This window comes from Oncorhynchus nerka, linkage group LG13 (genome assembly GCF_034236695.1).
Source record: "Oncorhynchus nerka isolate Pitt River linkage group LG13, Oner_Uvic_2.0, whole genome shotgun sequence".
Lineage (NCBI taxonomy): Eukaryota > Metazoa > Chordata > Actinopteri > Salmoniformes > Salmonidae > Oncorhynchus > Oncorhynchus nerka.
Genome location: NC_088408.1, coordinates 76,492,515 through 76,509,942, shown reverse-complemented (window position 1 = coordinate 76,509,942; position 17,428 = coordinate 76,492,515). Strand labels below are relative to the sequence as shown.

The following is a 17,428-nucleotide window of genomic DNA, read 5'->3' as shown; positions in this document are numbered from 1 at the left end:
CCTGTTAAGAAATGAACTGTGAGAACAGTTCAAGCCCCCTGGAATGATTATGAATTAAAACTTTTTATGGTTCAAAGAAATGATGCAAAAAAAAAAAAAGGAAAACAAGTCAGACTGCTCAGCTGATTGGTTGACATACTGTAAATTGAGAAATTTTGTGACTAAACTTAACAAAAATAAGAAATTATATTGCCAATCCAAGATAACTGATATAAAACACAATGGAACAAGACTTGAGTAATTTAAATGATATAATGGATAGAAAACCCATTCATCTCCATCCCTCATTGCAGTTGATGGGTCATTTATAGCAAAACCTTCCAATAATTTCAATGAGTATTTCACTAGTTAAGTGGAAAAACTCCATTTAAATTACATTACTAAAAAAAACAAGTATGAACTTTTAGCATGCATATATATAAGGGCACTCAACTTGTACTGCACTGACTCAGATGCCTGATGATTGGTTAAAAGAAATGTATAATAAGATGATAGTTGGAGCTGTATTGTTAGATTTCAGTGTAGCCTCTTATGTTATTAATCATAAATTGTTATTGAAAGAATCTCACTTGCTTTGGCTTTACGTCACCTACATCTCATGGTTGGAGGATTACTTATCCAATAGAACCCAAAGAGAGTTCATCAATGGAAGCTTCTCTAACATCAGATATGCACAGTGCGGTGTCCCTCAGGGAAGTTGCTTTGGGCCTTTACTCTTCTCTATTTTTACAAATGATTTGCCACTGGTCTTATACGAAGCTAGAACGACTATGTATGAGGATGATTCCACACACTACATGTCAGCACCAAAAGCCTGTGGGCTTACTGAATTTCTAAATACGAAGTTACACTCAGCATCAGAATGGGTGATGAATAATAGACTGGTCTTAAATACATCTAAGACTAAAAGCATTGTATTTGGTTCAAAACATTCTAAGAGCGAAATCTAAACTGGAGTTGTGTATAAAGGGTGTGACCATTGAGCAAGTTGAGGAAGCTAAACTCCTAGGTCAATTATCATGTTCAAGTAATATTGACAAAGTTGTTGTGAAGATGAGGAGTATGTTCGGTATAAATGATATTATGCAATTGACACAAAAATAAAGTGTACTAGTTGTTCAGGGTCTGGTCCCATCTTGATTACTGTCTGGTAATATGGTCAAGTGCAGCAAAGAAAGACCTAGCAAAGCTGCAGCTGGCTCAAAACAGAGCAGCACGCCTTGCCCTTAACTGCACATACAGAACTAACATTAACATGCATACCATTCTCCTAGTTTTAATGAGAAATATTGCTGTAATGAAAATTCCAGATTGTCTACATAATCAAATAACATACAGCTCAGACACCCATACATACCCTGCAAGACATGTCACCAAAACGAATTCACGCCAGCGGACAATATTATACAGAACTATGATAGCAATTACTCAAGTAACCAGCAAAATTACCTTACATTTTCAAAAACAACATCTCATGGCACAATAGGGACTGTGAAATGACAAACACACTAATCACACACATTTTTTAGTTGTATTATTTGTATATTGTTGTATTTTAAATTTGTGCAACTGTTCTGGTCTATGAGTGTTTTGTGACTTGTCGTGTTTTATGTTTTTGTGTGGACCCCAGGAAGAATAACTGCTGCCTCAGCAAAAGTGGATCCGAAAAGAATACATAGATATTCCAAAGATTTTAGGCTAAACATTCTGATCGGTTGTTTCAGACTCAGATTGCTTTTTAAAGTTTTTTTATGTAGCCTAGGCCTACTGGTGGTATGAATTTGGGATCTTTCGTCCCACAACTATCCCAGAGTCTGTTTGGAATAGGCTATTTCTTTCTCGACAAGCTGACCAATAGAATAGGTAAACGTTTGTACTATGGGGTATAGTAGATTGACATAGGCTAGTGATTTTGCTATTAGTTACTGGTCTTGTTGGCTGAGGAAAAGTAAATGTGGACAGTTATTCTAACATCTTCAAAGTGTACTCAGAATTCATTAAGATCTGCACATCATTGCATCCTGGACTTACATGTTCTGTTAATATGAATTACCATAATGTAAATGTGATTACTCTCATTCTGAGCACAGTGAGTGGACACCCTAATCAGGTTACGTACCCAATGCAGATGGGTCCGGTAAATGTATCAAATGTCCGGTAAATCACAATGCTGTCAGTCAAATGTCCAGCGCCACATTTCCGGAAATCGTGCTACAGTATGGGGACTATACTGGGAAGGGCTGAACTAGTTAAGTCGCAGACTGATTAGACCCCTATTTTACTGGCAATGACTTACGAAAAATACCTTTGTTGCCCTCAAGACCCAGAGTGGGGAAGTCTAGCAGGCACATGCAGGCTTGGAGGCAAGCCTAATCTGACTGATAGGCTGCATCTCTCCAAACTAGAGGTTGACCGATTATGATTTTTCAACGCCAATAACGATTTATTGGAGGACCAAAAAAGCCGATACCGATTAATCAGACTTTTTTTTTTTTTGCCATTTTAAATTCTGAAAGAACACTTATTTTAACTTAATATAATATGCCAATAAAATCAATTTAGCCTCAAGTAAATAATGAAACATGTTCAATTTGGTTTAAATAATGCAAAAACAAAGTGTTAGAGAAGAAAGTAAAAGTGCAATATGTGCTAACGTTAACATTCCTTGCTCAGAACATGAGAACATATGAAAGCTGGTGATTCCTTTTAACATGAGTCTTCAATATTCCCAGGTAAGAAGTTTTAAGTTGTAGTTATTATAGGAATTATAGGAATTATAGGACTATTTCCCTCTATACCATTTGTATTTCATTAACCTTTGACTATTGGATGTTCTTATAGTCACTTTAGTATTGCCAGTGTAACAGTATAGCTTCCGTCCCTCTCCTCACTCCTCCCTGGGCTCGAACCAGCAACACAACGACAACAGCCACAACATCGAAGCAGCGTTGCCCATGCAGAGCAAGGGAAACAACCACCCCAAGGCTCAGAGCGAGTAGCGAGCGCTAACTAGCCAGCAATTTCACTTCGGTTACACCAGCCTCATCTCGGGAGTTGATAGGCTTGAAGTCATAAACAGCACAATGCTTGACGCACAACGAAGAGCTGCTGGCAAAACGCACGAGAGTGCTGTTTGAATGAATGTTTACGCGCCTGCTTCTGCCTACCACCGCTCAGTCAGATACTTGTATGCTCAGTCATATTATATGCAACGCAGGACACGCTAGATAATATCTAGTAATATGATCAACCATGTGTAGTTAACTAGTGATTATGATTGGTTGTTTTTTATAAGATAAGTTTAATGCTAGCTAGCAACTTACCTTGGCTTACTGCATTTGCGTAACAGGCAGTCTCCTTGTGGAGTGCAACGAGAGAGAGGCAGGTCATTATTGCGTTGGACTAGTTAACTTTAAGGTTGCAAGATTGGATCCCCCGAGCTGACAAGGTGAAAATCTGTCGTTCTGCCCCTGAATGAGGCAGTTAACCCACCGTTTCTAGGCCGTCATTGAAAATAAGAATGTGTTCTTAACTGACCTGCCTAGTTAAATAAAGATTCAATAAAGGTGTAAAACAAATATAATAATAATAATAATATTTAAAAAATAAATAAATTAAATCGGCACCCAAAATACCGATTTCCGATTGTTATGAAAACTTGAAATTGGCCCTAATTAATCGGCCATTCCGATTAATTGGTCGACCTCTACTTCAAACACCATTTATTCAAATTAACTGAGTATGCTGCTGACACACTGTCATACTTGCCCCTGTGCTCTTGAAAGAGCAGCACAATCCAACCCACTATGCAGTATTTACACCCTGATGAACAAGTTAGTTAGGTCTAGAAATCTCACTCACAAATCCCAGCAGATAAGGCCCAACAATGGTGCAGGAATTATCAGTCCACTACTGTAGAACTACTCTCACTGACATCTATCCCTGTAGCTCCTGTGACCCACTCTCACTGACATCTATCCCTGTAGCTCCTGTGACCCACTCTTACTGACATCTATCCCTGTAGCTCCTGTGACCCACTCTCACTGACATCTATCCCTGTAGCTCCTGTGACCCACTCTCACTGACATCTATCCCTGTAGCTCCTGTGACCCACTCTCACTGACATCTATCCCTGTAGCTCCTGTGACCCACTCTCACTGACATCTATCCCTGTAGCTCCTGTGACCCACTCTCACTGAGGCAGCAGACAAAGCCAGCTTACCCGACCAACAAGACTCGCCTCACCAGTCTTAATTTAGCCTTTATTTAACTAGGTGAACATTTTCTTTTACAATAAGGAGTAATGACCTTAAGTCTCACTGAGGGGCAGATTGTGATGCAAGGGTCCGCTAAAAATAAAAGTTAATTGGACAAGTCATGGAACTTCTAGTTGAAGGGTCAATTTATAAGGGTCTGTTGCCCTGAAATTGTTATGCCAAATACGAAAATATGAGAGGGGGAAGGGGGCACAGGAAAGCACACACACACACACAGCAGGGGTCCATCTCTGAGCTGTGTGGGCCCAGGGGGAGATCTATGGTCAGAGCATCCGTCAGCCTGAATCCGCTGAGCCAGCTGTGTTATTGGAGAGGACCAGAGTGTGAGTAAACACTCACCCCAGAGGCGTGGGATCCCCAGCACAGCCATTACACACACCACACTCAAACTTCCTGGAAGACCTGCCTGCGCTCAATATGCTGGGCTAAATTTAATCTGTTACTGCCTTCATCTGTCAGAGCATCACTGGACATGATTTATAGACTTGATGACTCATTCCTTTGTTAAGGTAATGTTTCTATCCTGTGGGAGCAACAAGTTACACAAGGGGCTCTTAAATGACCTAGATGCACTATTGTAAAGTGGCTGTTCCACTGGATGTCATAAGGTGAAAGCACCAATTTGTAAGTCGCTCTGGATAAGAGCGTCTGCTAAATGACTTAAATGTAATGTAATGTAAAAATGCATGTGGTTATCAAATCCTTGAGTTGGGGGAAAGGGATATGGCCTTAGTCCCCAAATACTATGCTGAGGGCCCATGTGCACAGTAGTACAAATATGTCAGAAGGGGTTCCAGATGTAGCATAGAGAGACAGTACCACTTTGCTCTGGGATGTATAAGTCCAGCCAGAGGGCCACAGCCCTGCGATGAATCCCAATCCAGACCCTCGCCCATACCAACTCGTGCAGAGGGCCCTCCATTGTCAAGTGTTGCTGATGAAACTCGGAGGGTGACTTTGAGGGGAATATCGAGAGAATCAATAAACCCATCAACTTCGGGGTTAAATGATGCAATTCATGTTCCACATTTAAATCAAACGAGAAATTAAATTGAACAAATTCCCCATGTCATTTTACAAGACATAAACCTCGGTAACAGTTAAACATTTAATTTGGGAGGTATTTTGTTTGTTTTATGTGTCAAGCCTCAAAATCAGACAAAAAACGCACGTCTCATTCTTTTGTATGAGATTGAATAAACTCGAAACATATCGCAGTGCATTGTCGGGAGGGGCTATCGGAGGTTATTAGCTACTACATCTTCAATCATTTTCTCTCCCTTAGCTTTGGAACACTCATTCACATGGAGGAGGCAGGCGTGAACAAAGGACCAAGGGGAAGGGACCGGTTTGGGATTCCGATGTTGAGATTTGTCCTACATGAAAATTGGTCAAACTTGTGAACTGATCAATTTAACATTAGGCCTATACTCTCATATATATATTTAAATGAGTCGATATATAAAAACATGTCAAACTTCTAGGTAGGGGGAAGCCTTGAGGCAAATCGACGATTCAGAAATGCAGAGACGGTGCTTTTTATAGATGGGTTAGCTGACAACATCATGAAAACGATGCGCACGCTTCAATGGGGCAGACGTTCTGGTGTTGTTGTGATTGGGGTGGCAAGTAGCCTAGTGGTTAGAGCATTGGGCCAGTAACTGAAAGGTTGCTGGATCGAATCCCTGAACTGACAAGGTAAAAAATCTGTCATTCTGCCCCTGAACAAGACAGCTGGTTTAAGTTGTGATCCCTGGTAGGCCGTCATTGTAAATGAGAATTTGTTCTTAACTGACTTGAGTCGTTAAATAAAGGTTCAGTAAAAAAAAATGTATAAGATAAATGAGGCAGTTTATTGCTCTCATCTAGTTCTTAATTCAAGGTCTTGATTTGACTGTCAATGCTAATACAGCAAAAAAATTACTAGGTAGCTAACTAACAACTGTGACCATGTATTTGCGACAACAAGTGCAAATGTATTTCATGTTTTCAATAAACATTGGAGACTAAATATAGTTTATACGTTGTCAACAATCCAAGCCAACCCAGACTGCTTTTCCCCATAGTTGCCCACGCATCAGTTTTGTTGCTAAACAACCAACCCATCTACTGGGCTCAAAACCCCAATTGCGTCTGATTAAACTTAGCAAAACCTGTTTTTGTGGACGGTTTCCCCCAAGAGCTCACTTGGGAGCTGAATCCAAAAGAAGACTCCTAGATAAAGATCACTAATACAGAAAATTAGTGCCGGAATTATGGTAATGCATTAGTCAGCTTCTACGGACCTCCTCTGCCCTTACAACAATAAACTCCTCATTTTGTGTTACAGACAGACAGAACCTTCAAACTTTCCTGTTTGGACATATGCAGTCAGTCAGTTCATTTTAAACCGGTAAACAACAATGTCAGGTCAACAAACCGGTTGAGACATTTCCACTATGGTTGATAATGCAGCTAAGTTATCATTTTACTGGTTGAAATTGTAGAGAGAAAAAAAGACTATTGACCTGATTACCTAATTGAATATCTCTCACCATTGCACTTTGCCATTTGTTCTCAGGTCTGACTCAGCATAGGCTAAATCCTGTCAACAACACACAGGCCTAAAGTGATACAGGTAAGCATGTTATTGGCGTTTCAAACCTTTTTTCCAAAATATTTATTGACTTTGCTAAATTCCTGTAATACCCATGCAGAAGTCATGCGTGGATTTCTTAACAGTAATAGCAAAAAGTTAATATTCAACCACTGGGAAAATGCCTTCTGTCTGTAGAGACCCTTAACTGTTGACTCTTTTGTGCACTAGGATGAGTCTTTTTACTGTAAAGATATCTACAGTAACAGTCAAAAGTTTGGACAATTACTCATTCAAGGGTTTTTCTTTATTTTTACTATTTTCTACATTGTAGAATAACAGTGAAGACATCAACACCATGAAATGGCACATATCTAGTAACCAAAAAAGTGTTAAACAAATTTTAGATTCTTCAATGTAGCCACCCGTTGCCTTGATGACAGCTTTGCACACTCTTGGCATTCTCTCAACCAGCTTCACCTGGAATGCTTTTCCAACAGTCTTGAAGGAGTTCCTACATATGCTGAGAACTTGTTGACCAATTTTCCTTCACTCTGCAGTCCAACTCAGTGGGAACCACACATGCTGAGATCATCCGTTCACCTACTCTGCGTCTCACAAAGACACGGACGTTAGAAACAAACATCTAAAATGTGGGCTCATTTCCACTGTTCTAATGTCCATTGCTCGTGTTTCTTGGCCCAAGCAAGTCTTCTTCTTATTGGTGTCCTTTAGTAGGGATTTCTTTGCAGCAATTCGACCATGAAGGCCTGATTCATGCAGTCTCCTCTGAACAGTTGATGTTGAGATTTGTCTGTTACTTGAACTCTGTGAAGCATTTATTTGGGCTGTAATTTCTGAGGCTGGCAATGCTAATGAACGTATCCTCTGCAGCAGAGGTAACTCTGGGTCTTCCTTTCCTGTGGCGGTCCACATGAGAGCCAGCTTCAGCTGGATGTTTTTTGCGAGTGCACCTGAAGAAACTTTCAAAGTTCTTGAAATTTTCCAGATTGACTGACCTTCATGACTTAAATTAATCATGGACTGTTGTTTCTCTTTGCTTATTTGAGCTATTCTTGCCATAATATGGACTTGGTCTTTTACCAAATAGGGCTACCTTCTGGATTGAGAAAACAGAGTTGTTGAAGATGGATCATGTCTGTCTGAGGTGATGTGGGGCACACACAGGTCACTTCAAATAGTAATTTGTTCCCTCGCTTTATGGGTGAAAATGGTTAGTAGAACTGTATGTGATAAAGGGTCAGGGTCACTGACAATAGCCTGAGTGAGTACAGACTAGTCAGGGATGGACAACTCCAGTCCTCTGGGGCCAGAGTAGTGTCATACTTTTCCCCATCCCTAGCAAACAATGTGCCTACAATTCCATGTTTGACAACATTACATCAGAGTTTGATAGCTTTTTCAAAGTTTACACTTGTTTATGCAGAATATAATTCAAGGTGAAAATCGAACTGTTCTGCGGTGCACATGTACAGTAGTCCTATGGTTTGTCTTGTCTAGTTAAATAAAGGTTAAATAGATCAAATGGTAGCTCCAATAAACACCTGTGGCTCATCATCGAACATGCAGCTATAAGGCCACTTACGCGCCCTGCCAAAACCACTTGAAACATGAAAGCTACAATAAAAACTGTCGATAGAATTTATTTACAAATGGTGGGTTAGGACACTTTTACTTACTTCCATAACGTGGCTTGTGTGAATTAGCTTTTTCTTCATAGTACATCCTGCCTCTGTTCCCCCGGTTATGAACTTGATGAATGTTGCCCAACCAATGCTAGCTATCAGCAAACCATAAACCGCGCTTTTGGTTTTAAGATGAGTCAAAACAATATTCTTAGATGTGACACTATCGAGAGAATATTAACTTCTAGTTTTCTAAACTTCCTTTTCGTCGATATGCCTCCTGTCACTTTCTCAGCAGAACTCCCATCGCGTTGTTCACCTTTGCTGGGTCATGTCAGAAAGTGCTTGAGGTTTCCTCTGTCTCAGTGCAAGTGTTCACAGTCAGTGTGCTCTGAACTGGGGTAAATTCTTTACTCGGATTCCGTTGCAAAACGTTTGGTCGGTTGCGCAACGTTTTGCAACGGAAACCGTTTACTCCAAACGGAAAACGTTTCCCAACGAAAACGCGTTTATATTGGACAAATTATGTTATCTCCCTTTTCTTTTGTCCCGTTTGCTTCCATATGGTTCCTAGAGTACACTGTTTCCGTTGTGCAACCGACCAAACATTTTCCAACGGAATCCGAGAAAATAATTAAATTATTGAAGGACTCTTTGTTTCTCTTTGAGCTTTTCTTGCCATAGCACAGAGCTTCAACAGACCAAACGTTGTGCAACATAATCTGACTAATGAATACCCCAGTGGTGTACTCATTAGCCAAACAGTTGCAAAATGGAACGTTTTGCAACTAACACGAGATTTACAATTGGACAAATTCAGGAAAATCCCTCCCGAATTTTGTTCCGTTTGCTTCCGTTTAAGAAACGTTTTGCAACAGAATTGGCGTAATGAATACGCCCCTGATCTGACGCTCTAATTATCTAGCTGTCCTCAGCACCACCTGGCGACCAATTTATCATGACAGCTGTCCATCTCTTGCTGTCAGAATGAGGGTAACAATATACCCTCAAAACAGCAAATGAAATGGGTGTCAGTGGAATCATTACAATAAAAGGGTATAAAAAGTGTATCTGATTGGTTTATAGAAAAATGCATGGTGAAGATAGTTAGGCTTGCAGACATCAGAAGGTTTCACTTCACACGTCAAGGTTGGGTTCAACTGTAAACCGGATTACCGGATTACAGAACAGGCACACTTGACACGTTTGGGGTTTGGATAGCATATTATGATAGCAATATTTTTAGAATAGCAGGAAATTAGCTTTGAAAATGCTAAATGTTCTCTCAGCCTCAGGGCAAAATGTGTAGAATAGCAGGAAATTCGCTTAAAACGGCAACATTTTCTCTCAGCCTCATCGCAAAATCGAAATAAAAGCATGAGAGGAGCTATGAAACAGCAACAAAAAAAAACCTGCCCCATGGCAAACAGTGTAGAATTGCAGGAAGTTAGCTGCATTTCAACACCTCCTATAGGAGGTCGATGCTCCAGGGCCCCAAATGCTGTAGTTAGGGCCTGGGTCAGCAGGTTGAGGGGATTCTGAGTGATGCACTACTTTTGACCAGGGCCCATATAGGGCTATGGTCAAAGTAGTGCACTATAAAGAGGGAAGAGGGGGAATTTTGGACACACACATAGTGACCACTAAACACATTTCCTTTGGATTACTCAGCAATGCTTTTTACTCCCTGATAGTTTTGCTAATGGGTTTCGAACAGGCCTGAGAAATGCATATACAGTGAATTCGGAAAGTATTCAGAAAGTATACCCTCAACTTTTCACATTTTGTTACATTACAGCCTTATTTTAAAATGTATTACATAGTTTTTTCCCCTCATCAATCTACACACAATAGCTATAATGACTAAGCAAAAACAGGTTTTTACATTTTTTGGCAAATGTATAAAAACAAATATTTATCATATTTACATAAGTATTCAGACTCTTTACTCAGTACTTTCTTGAAGCACCTTTGGCAGCGGTTACAGCCTCAAGTCTTCTTGAGTATGACGCTACAAGCTTGGCACACCTGTATTTAGGGAGTTTCTCCCATTATTCGCAGCAGATCCTCTCAAGCTCTGTCAGGTTGGATGGGGAGCATCGCTGCACAGCTATTTTCAGGTCTCTCCAGAGATGTTCGATCAGGTTCAAGTTCGGGCTCTGACTGGGCACTCAAGGACATTCAGAAACTTCTCCCGAAACAACTCCTGCGTTTCTTGGCTATGTGCTTAGGGTCATTGTCCTGTTGGAATGTGAACCTTCACCCCAGTCTGAGGTCCTGTTGGAAGGTGAATCTTCACCCCAGTCTGAGGTCCTGACAGGGTAGGACAGGGTCATCCCCCTCTTCAAAGGGGGTGACACTCTAGACCCAAACTGCTACAGACCTATATCTATCCTACCCTGTCTGGAGCAGGTTTTCATCAAAGAGCTCTCTGTACTTTGCTCCATTCAGCTTTGCCTCGATCCTGACTAGTCCCCCAGTCCCTGCCATTAAAAACATCCCCTCAGCATGATGCTGCCACCACCATGCTTCACTGTAGGGATGTTGCCAGGTTTCCTCCAGATGTGACGCTTGGCATTCAGGCCAAAGACTTCAATCTTGGTTTCATCAGACAAAATAATCTTGTTTCTCATGGTCTGAAATTCTTTAGGTGCCTTTTGGCAAACTCCAATCGGCTGTTATGCACCTTTTACTGAGGAGTGGCTTCCGTCTGATTGGTGGAGTGCTGCAGAGATGGTTGTCCTTCTGGAAGGTTCTCCCATCTCCTCAGAGGAACTCTAGACCTCTATCAGAGTGACCATCAGGTTCTTGGTCACCTCCCTGACCAAGGTCCTTCTCCCCCACTTGCTCAGTTAGACCAGGCAGTCAGCTCTAGGAACAGTGGTTCCAAACTTCTTCCATCTAAGATTGATGGAGGCCACTGTGTTCTTGGGGACCTTCAATACTTCAGAATTTCTTTAGCACCCTTCCCCAGATCTGTACCTCGACACAATCTAACTCAAAAAAGTTCTGGGACACTGTAAAGTCCATGGAGAATAAGAGCACCTCCTCCCAGCTGCCCACTGCTCTGAGCATTTCTCTACGGCTGGCCATGCTTTCCACATGGCTACCCCTACCCCGGTCAACTGCCCGGCACCCTCCACAGCAACCCGCCAAAGCCCCCACCATTTCTCCTTTACCCAAATCCAGATAGCCAATGTTCTGAAAGAGCTGCAAAATCTGGACCCCTACAAATAAGCCGGGCTAGACAATCTGGACCCTCTCTTTCTAAAATTATCTGCCGAAATTGTTGCAACCCCTATTACTAGCCTGTTCAACCTCTCTTTCGTATCGTCTGAGATTTCCAAAGATTGGAAAGCTGCCGCAGTCATCCCCCTCTTCAAAGGGGGTGACACTCTAGACCCAAACTGCTACAGACCTATATCTATCCTACCCTGTCTTTCTAAGGTCTTCGAAAGCCTAGTTAACAAACAGATTACTGACCATTTCGAATCCCACCATACCTTCTCCGCTATGCAATCTGGTTTCAGAGCTGGTCATGGGTGCACCTCAGCCACGCTCAAGATTCTAAACGACATCATAACCGCCATTGATAAGAGACATTACTGTGCAGCTGTATTCATCGACCTTGCCAAGGCTTTCGACTCTGTCAATCACAACATTCTTATTGGCAGACTCGACAGCCTTGGTTTCTCAAATGATTGCCTCGCCTGGTTTACCAACTACTTCTCTGATAGAGTTCAGTGTGTCAAATCGGAGGGCCTGTTGTCTGGACCTCTTGACAGTCTCTATGGGTGTGCCACAGGGTTAAATTCTCGGGCCGACTCTCTTTTCTGTATACATCAATGATGTTGCTCTTGCTGCTGGTGATTCTCTGATCCACCTCTACGCAGACGACACCATTCTGTATACTTCTGGCCCCTCCTTGGACACCTCCAGACGAGCTTCAATGCCATACAACTCTCCTTCCTTGGCCTCCAACTGCTCTTAAACGCAAGTAAAACTAAATGCATGCTTTTCAATCGATCGCTGCATGCACCTGCTCGCCCGTCCAGCATCGACTCTCTGGACAGCTCTGACTTAGAATACGTGGACAACTACAAATACCTGGGTGTCTGGTTAGACTTTAAACTCTCCTTCCAGACTCACATTAAGCATCTCCAATCCAAAATTAAATCTATAATCGGCTTCCTATATCGCAACAAAGCATCCTTCACTCATGCTGCCAAACATACCCTCGTAAAACTGACCATCCTACCGATCCTCGACTTTGGTGATGTCATCTATAAAATAGCCTCCAACACTCTACTCAACAAACTGGATGCAGTCTATCACAGTGCCATCCGTTTTGTCTCCAAAGCCCCATACACTACCCACCATTGCGACCTGTACGCTCTCGTTAGTTGGCCCTCGCTTCATACTCGTCACCAAACCCACTGGCTACAGGTTATCTACAAGTCTCTGCTAGGTAAAGCCCCGCCTTATCTCAGCTCACTGGTCACCATAGCAGCACCACCAGCTGTCAGAGCATTTTACAGATCACTGCACCTGTACTTAGCCTATCTGTAAACAGCCCATCTATCTACCTACCTCATCCCCATACTGGTATTTATTTATTTATTTTGCTCCTCTGCACCCCAGTATCTCTACCTGCACATTCATCTTCTACCGATCTACCATTCCAGTGTTTAATTGCTATATTGTAATTACTTCACCACCATGGCCTATTTATTTCCTTAACTTACCTCATTTGCACTTATTTTTCTACTGTATTATTGACTGTATGTTTTGTTTATTCCATGTGTAACTCTGTGTTGTTGTATGTGTCGAAATGCTACACTTTATCTTGGCCAGGTCGCAGTTGCAAATGAGAACTTGTTCTCAACTAGCCTACCTGGTTAAATAAAGGTGAAATAAATAAATAAAACATTTAAAAATCCTGTCTTGGAGCTCTACGGACAATTCCTTCAACCTCATGGCTTGGTTTTTGCTTTGACATGCACTGGCAACTGTGGGACCTGATATAGACAGGTGTGAGCCTTTCCAAATCATGTCCAATCAATTGAATTTACCACAGGTGGACCCCAATCGTGTTGTAGAAAAATCTCAAGGATGATCAATGGAAACAGGATGCACCTGAGATCTAGTTCGAGTCTCATAGCAAAGGGTCTGAATACTTATGTAAATAAGGTATTTCTGTTTTAGTTTTTTATACATTTGCAAAAAATAAGATGCAACGTAACAAAATCTGGGAAAAGAGAAGGGTTCTGAACATTTCCCGAATGCACTGTAGGCTGACAGGCTGCACCAGTACCTTTTCACACCATCAATCCGACCTGAACCATATTGTTCCGACTTGGATTTTCTTTTCATATTCTCCTTTCCAGCATTGTTACAGCAACTACGGTGGATGACATGTAACCAGGCCAGTGTAGTACAGCTCGGTATGGCTTGGCTCAGTTGGGCGGTAGTGCGAAAAGGGTATATGTGCCTGCCTGTAGCAATTTAGGAATTATTTTAAGTCAACCAGCAGGGACCAGGAGTAATCTGTGATATGCTGTGAAACTTCTCTTGTCTCTGCTGTGCTAATGTTGCCATTGCAGGGCAATAAGCAGGCATTCCATTGTAGACATTTTCAAATACTGTGTGTGAGAAGGCATTAACTCCAAATTCAAAGTTAAATTTACATGTACATTTTATCTGTTTGTTTTGTTGGAAGGTTTGTTTTTCTCATTAAAATGGAAAAGCCAGGGGTAAATGTAATTACTATACATGCTTAATGCCTACTAGCTATGAAAACAAGCCAGTGAATATGGAAATGTCTTTATTGTTGCTGTTACATTTACATTACATTTAAGTCATTTAGCAGACGCTCTTATCCAGAGCGACTTACAAATTGGTGCATTCACCTTATGACATCCAGTGGAACAGTAGTGCATCTAAATCTTTAAGGGGGGTGAGAGGGATTACTTTATCCTATCCTAGGTATTCCTTAAAGAGGTGGGGTTTCAGGTGTCTCCGGAAGGTGGTGATTGACTCCGCTGTCCTGGCGTCGTGAGGGAGTTTGTTCCACCATTGGGGGGCCAGAGCAGCGAACAGTTTTGACTGGGCTGAGCGGGAACTGTACTTCCTCAGTGGTAGGGAGGCGAGCAGGCCAGAGGTGGATGAACGCAGTGCCCTTGTTTGGGTGTAGGGCCTGATCAGAGCCTGGAGGTACTGAGGTGCCGTTCCCCTCACAGCTCCGTAGGCAAGCACCATGGTCTTGTAGCGGATGCGAGCTTCAACTGGAAGCCAGTGGAGAGAGCGGAGGAGCGGGGTGACGTGAGAGAACTTGGGAAGGTTGAACACCAGACGGGCTGCGGCGTTCTGGATGAGTTGTAGGGGTTTAATGGCACAGGCAGGGAGCCCAGCCAACAGCGAGTTGCAGTAATCCAGACGGGAGATGACAAGTGCCTGGATTAGGACCTGCGCCGCTTCCTGTGTGAGGCAGGGTCGTACTCTGCGGATGTTGTAGAGCATGAACCTACAGGAACGGGCCACCGCCTTGATGTTGTTTGTGTTGTTGTTTAAAACTAATACCATAAGCCCTTACTTTGGTTCAACTGTATCTGTTCCTACTTTATAGACTGGAATTATAGTAGACTATACTGTTAGGTTCTAATTCTCAGAGTATAAACTCAACGGACACTATGAAAACTAAGTTAATTCTCCCAGAGGGTCAATACAGCTGCATCAGACAAAACATGTTTCCAACCAACACAACTATATATACTCCAATTTAGATGCACTCCTCCTTCTCTCCAACCCTGACATATTTCATGGTTCGACAAGAAGACGAAGTGATGGGGTAATAAACCCTTCCTTCTCCCTTAATGTGACCTGACCTGACCTCAACCCCCTTGATGTCTAATCCAAAGATCTCTCCCCTTATCAATGCCTGCCACATGTGATCGCTTCCCTGCTCAACTCACGTCTGTCATGGTGCCTGGTACCAGACTGTGTCTCTTCTCCTCCCAGAGGACCCCTCCCATAGGGTCCCTGATGGCTAACAATAACATATCCTGACATAATGTAAACGTTATACATTACCCTCTCTTCCTCAGTGACATGAATAAGTATATTTCATATTCTCAGAACGAGTTGTGATTGTGAGAACTAAACAATGCTATTGTTATTGAGGTGTAGTGTTTTTGCGCCCATGCTCTCCAGTGTGCATGCACTCTGACATAATATTGTCTCCAAAATTACCTGCAGTAGACCTATTTATGTAAGCTGCAATGTACTCAATGTTGTGTAGCTTTATATGCAGAGGAACACATGATTTAATTAGAGAACATCATTCTTTATTTCATATACTTGACGCTCATAAACAGCACTGCCTGCGATTCCTGCCAATCCCCTTTAATTAAAACAATATTCGCAGGGCATCGTTTGGCAAATATTTATCTACACAGCTTCATGTTTATAGACCTGCCCACGATTGGCATTCCTTTCACAATAATATACACATCTATATTAATCTGAGCACACACCTTGTTCACTTCAACAAAATGGCTAAACAAAAACTAACTATAGTGACACATTAGCTTTAAAAAAAAAAGTTATTCTGGTAAAAGAAGAAAAATACGTTTTCATACACACATGCAAGTTTATATACACAGTAGTCGAGGAGACACAGATGTACAACATGGGGTTATCGCTTGAATAAAGCTGGAGACGCATCACTCAATCAAAAAGCATATAGAGTCCCCAAATTACAGCATTGATTATGTACAATATTTACACACACATACAGTGAGGGAAAAAAGTATTTGATCCCCTGCTGATTTTGTACATTTCCCACTGACAAAGAAATGATCCGTCTATAATTTTAATGGTAGGTTTATTTGAACAGTGAGAGACAGAATAACAACAAAAAAATACAGAAAAACGCATGTCAAAAATGTTATAAATTGATTTGCATTTTAATGAGGGAAATAAGTATTTGACCCCCTCTTAATCAGAAGGCTTTCTGGCTCCCAGGTGTCTTTTATACAGATAACGAGCTGAGATTAGGAGCACACTCTTAAAGGGAGTGCTGCTAATCTCAGTTTGTTACCTGTATAAAAGACACGTGTCCAAAATTGAGCTCTTTGTCATCAACTCAACTCACTGTGTTTGGAAGAGGAGGAATGCTGCTATGACCCCAAAAACACCATCCCCAACGTCAAACATGGAGGTGGAAGCATTATGCTTTGGGGGTGTTTTTCTGCTAAGGGGACAGGACAACTTCACCGCATCAAAGTGACGATGGACGGGGCCATGTACCGTCAAATCTTGGGTGAGAACCTCCTTCCCTCAGCCAGGGCATTGAAAATGGGTTGTGGATGGGTATTCCAGCATGACAAGGACCCAAAACACACGGCCAAGGCAACAAAGGAGTGGCTCAAGAAGAAGCATATTAACGTCCTGGAGTGGCCTAGCCAGTCTCCAGACCTTAATCCCATAGAAAATCTGTGGAGGGAGCTGAAGGTTTGAGTTGCCAAACGTCAGCCTCGAAACCTTGACTTGGAGAAATCTGCAAAGAGGAGTGGGACAAAATCCCTCCTGAGATGTGTGCAAACCTGGTGGCCAACTACAAGAAACGTCTGACCTCTGTGATTACCAACAAGGGTTTTGCCACCAAGTACTAAGTTATGTTTTGCAGAGGGGTCAAATACTTATTTCCCTCATTAAAATGCAAATCAATTTATATCATTTTTGACATGCGTTTTTCTGGATTTTTTTGTTGTTATTCTGTCTCTCACTGTTCAAATAAACCTACCATTAAAATGATAGACGGATCATTTCTTTGTCAGTGGGCAAATGTACAAAATCAGCAGGGGATCAAATACTTTTTTCCCTCACTGTACACACACGCAAGCAAACACACACTCACACAATACCCCCCC

At 41.9% G+C, this 17,428-nt stretch overlaps 1 protein-coding gene across 6 annotated transcripts in view; it reads right to left on the bottom strand.

Annotated features, from left to right (window-relative positions):
* Positions 1-8,898, bottom strand: part of LOC115140172 (ras GTPase-activating-like protein IQGAP1) — an 85,319-nt gene extending 76,421 nt beyond the window's left edge. For 5 of the 6 annotated variants that reach the window (XM_029678346.2, XM_029678347.2, XM_029678348.2 and 2 more), the window contains exon 1: positions 8,553-8,898. In XM_029678346.2, coding sequence (XP_029534206.1) covers positions 8,553-8,598 — 46 coding nt within the window. In that variant the 5' untranslated portion in view covers positions 8,599-8,898. The remainder of the gene's footprint in view (positions 1-8,552) is intronic. The other variant, XM_065026713.1, reaches the window with a different exon arrangement.
* Between the last annotated feature and the right edge of the window lie 8,530 nt (positions 8,899-17,428).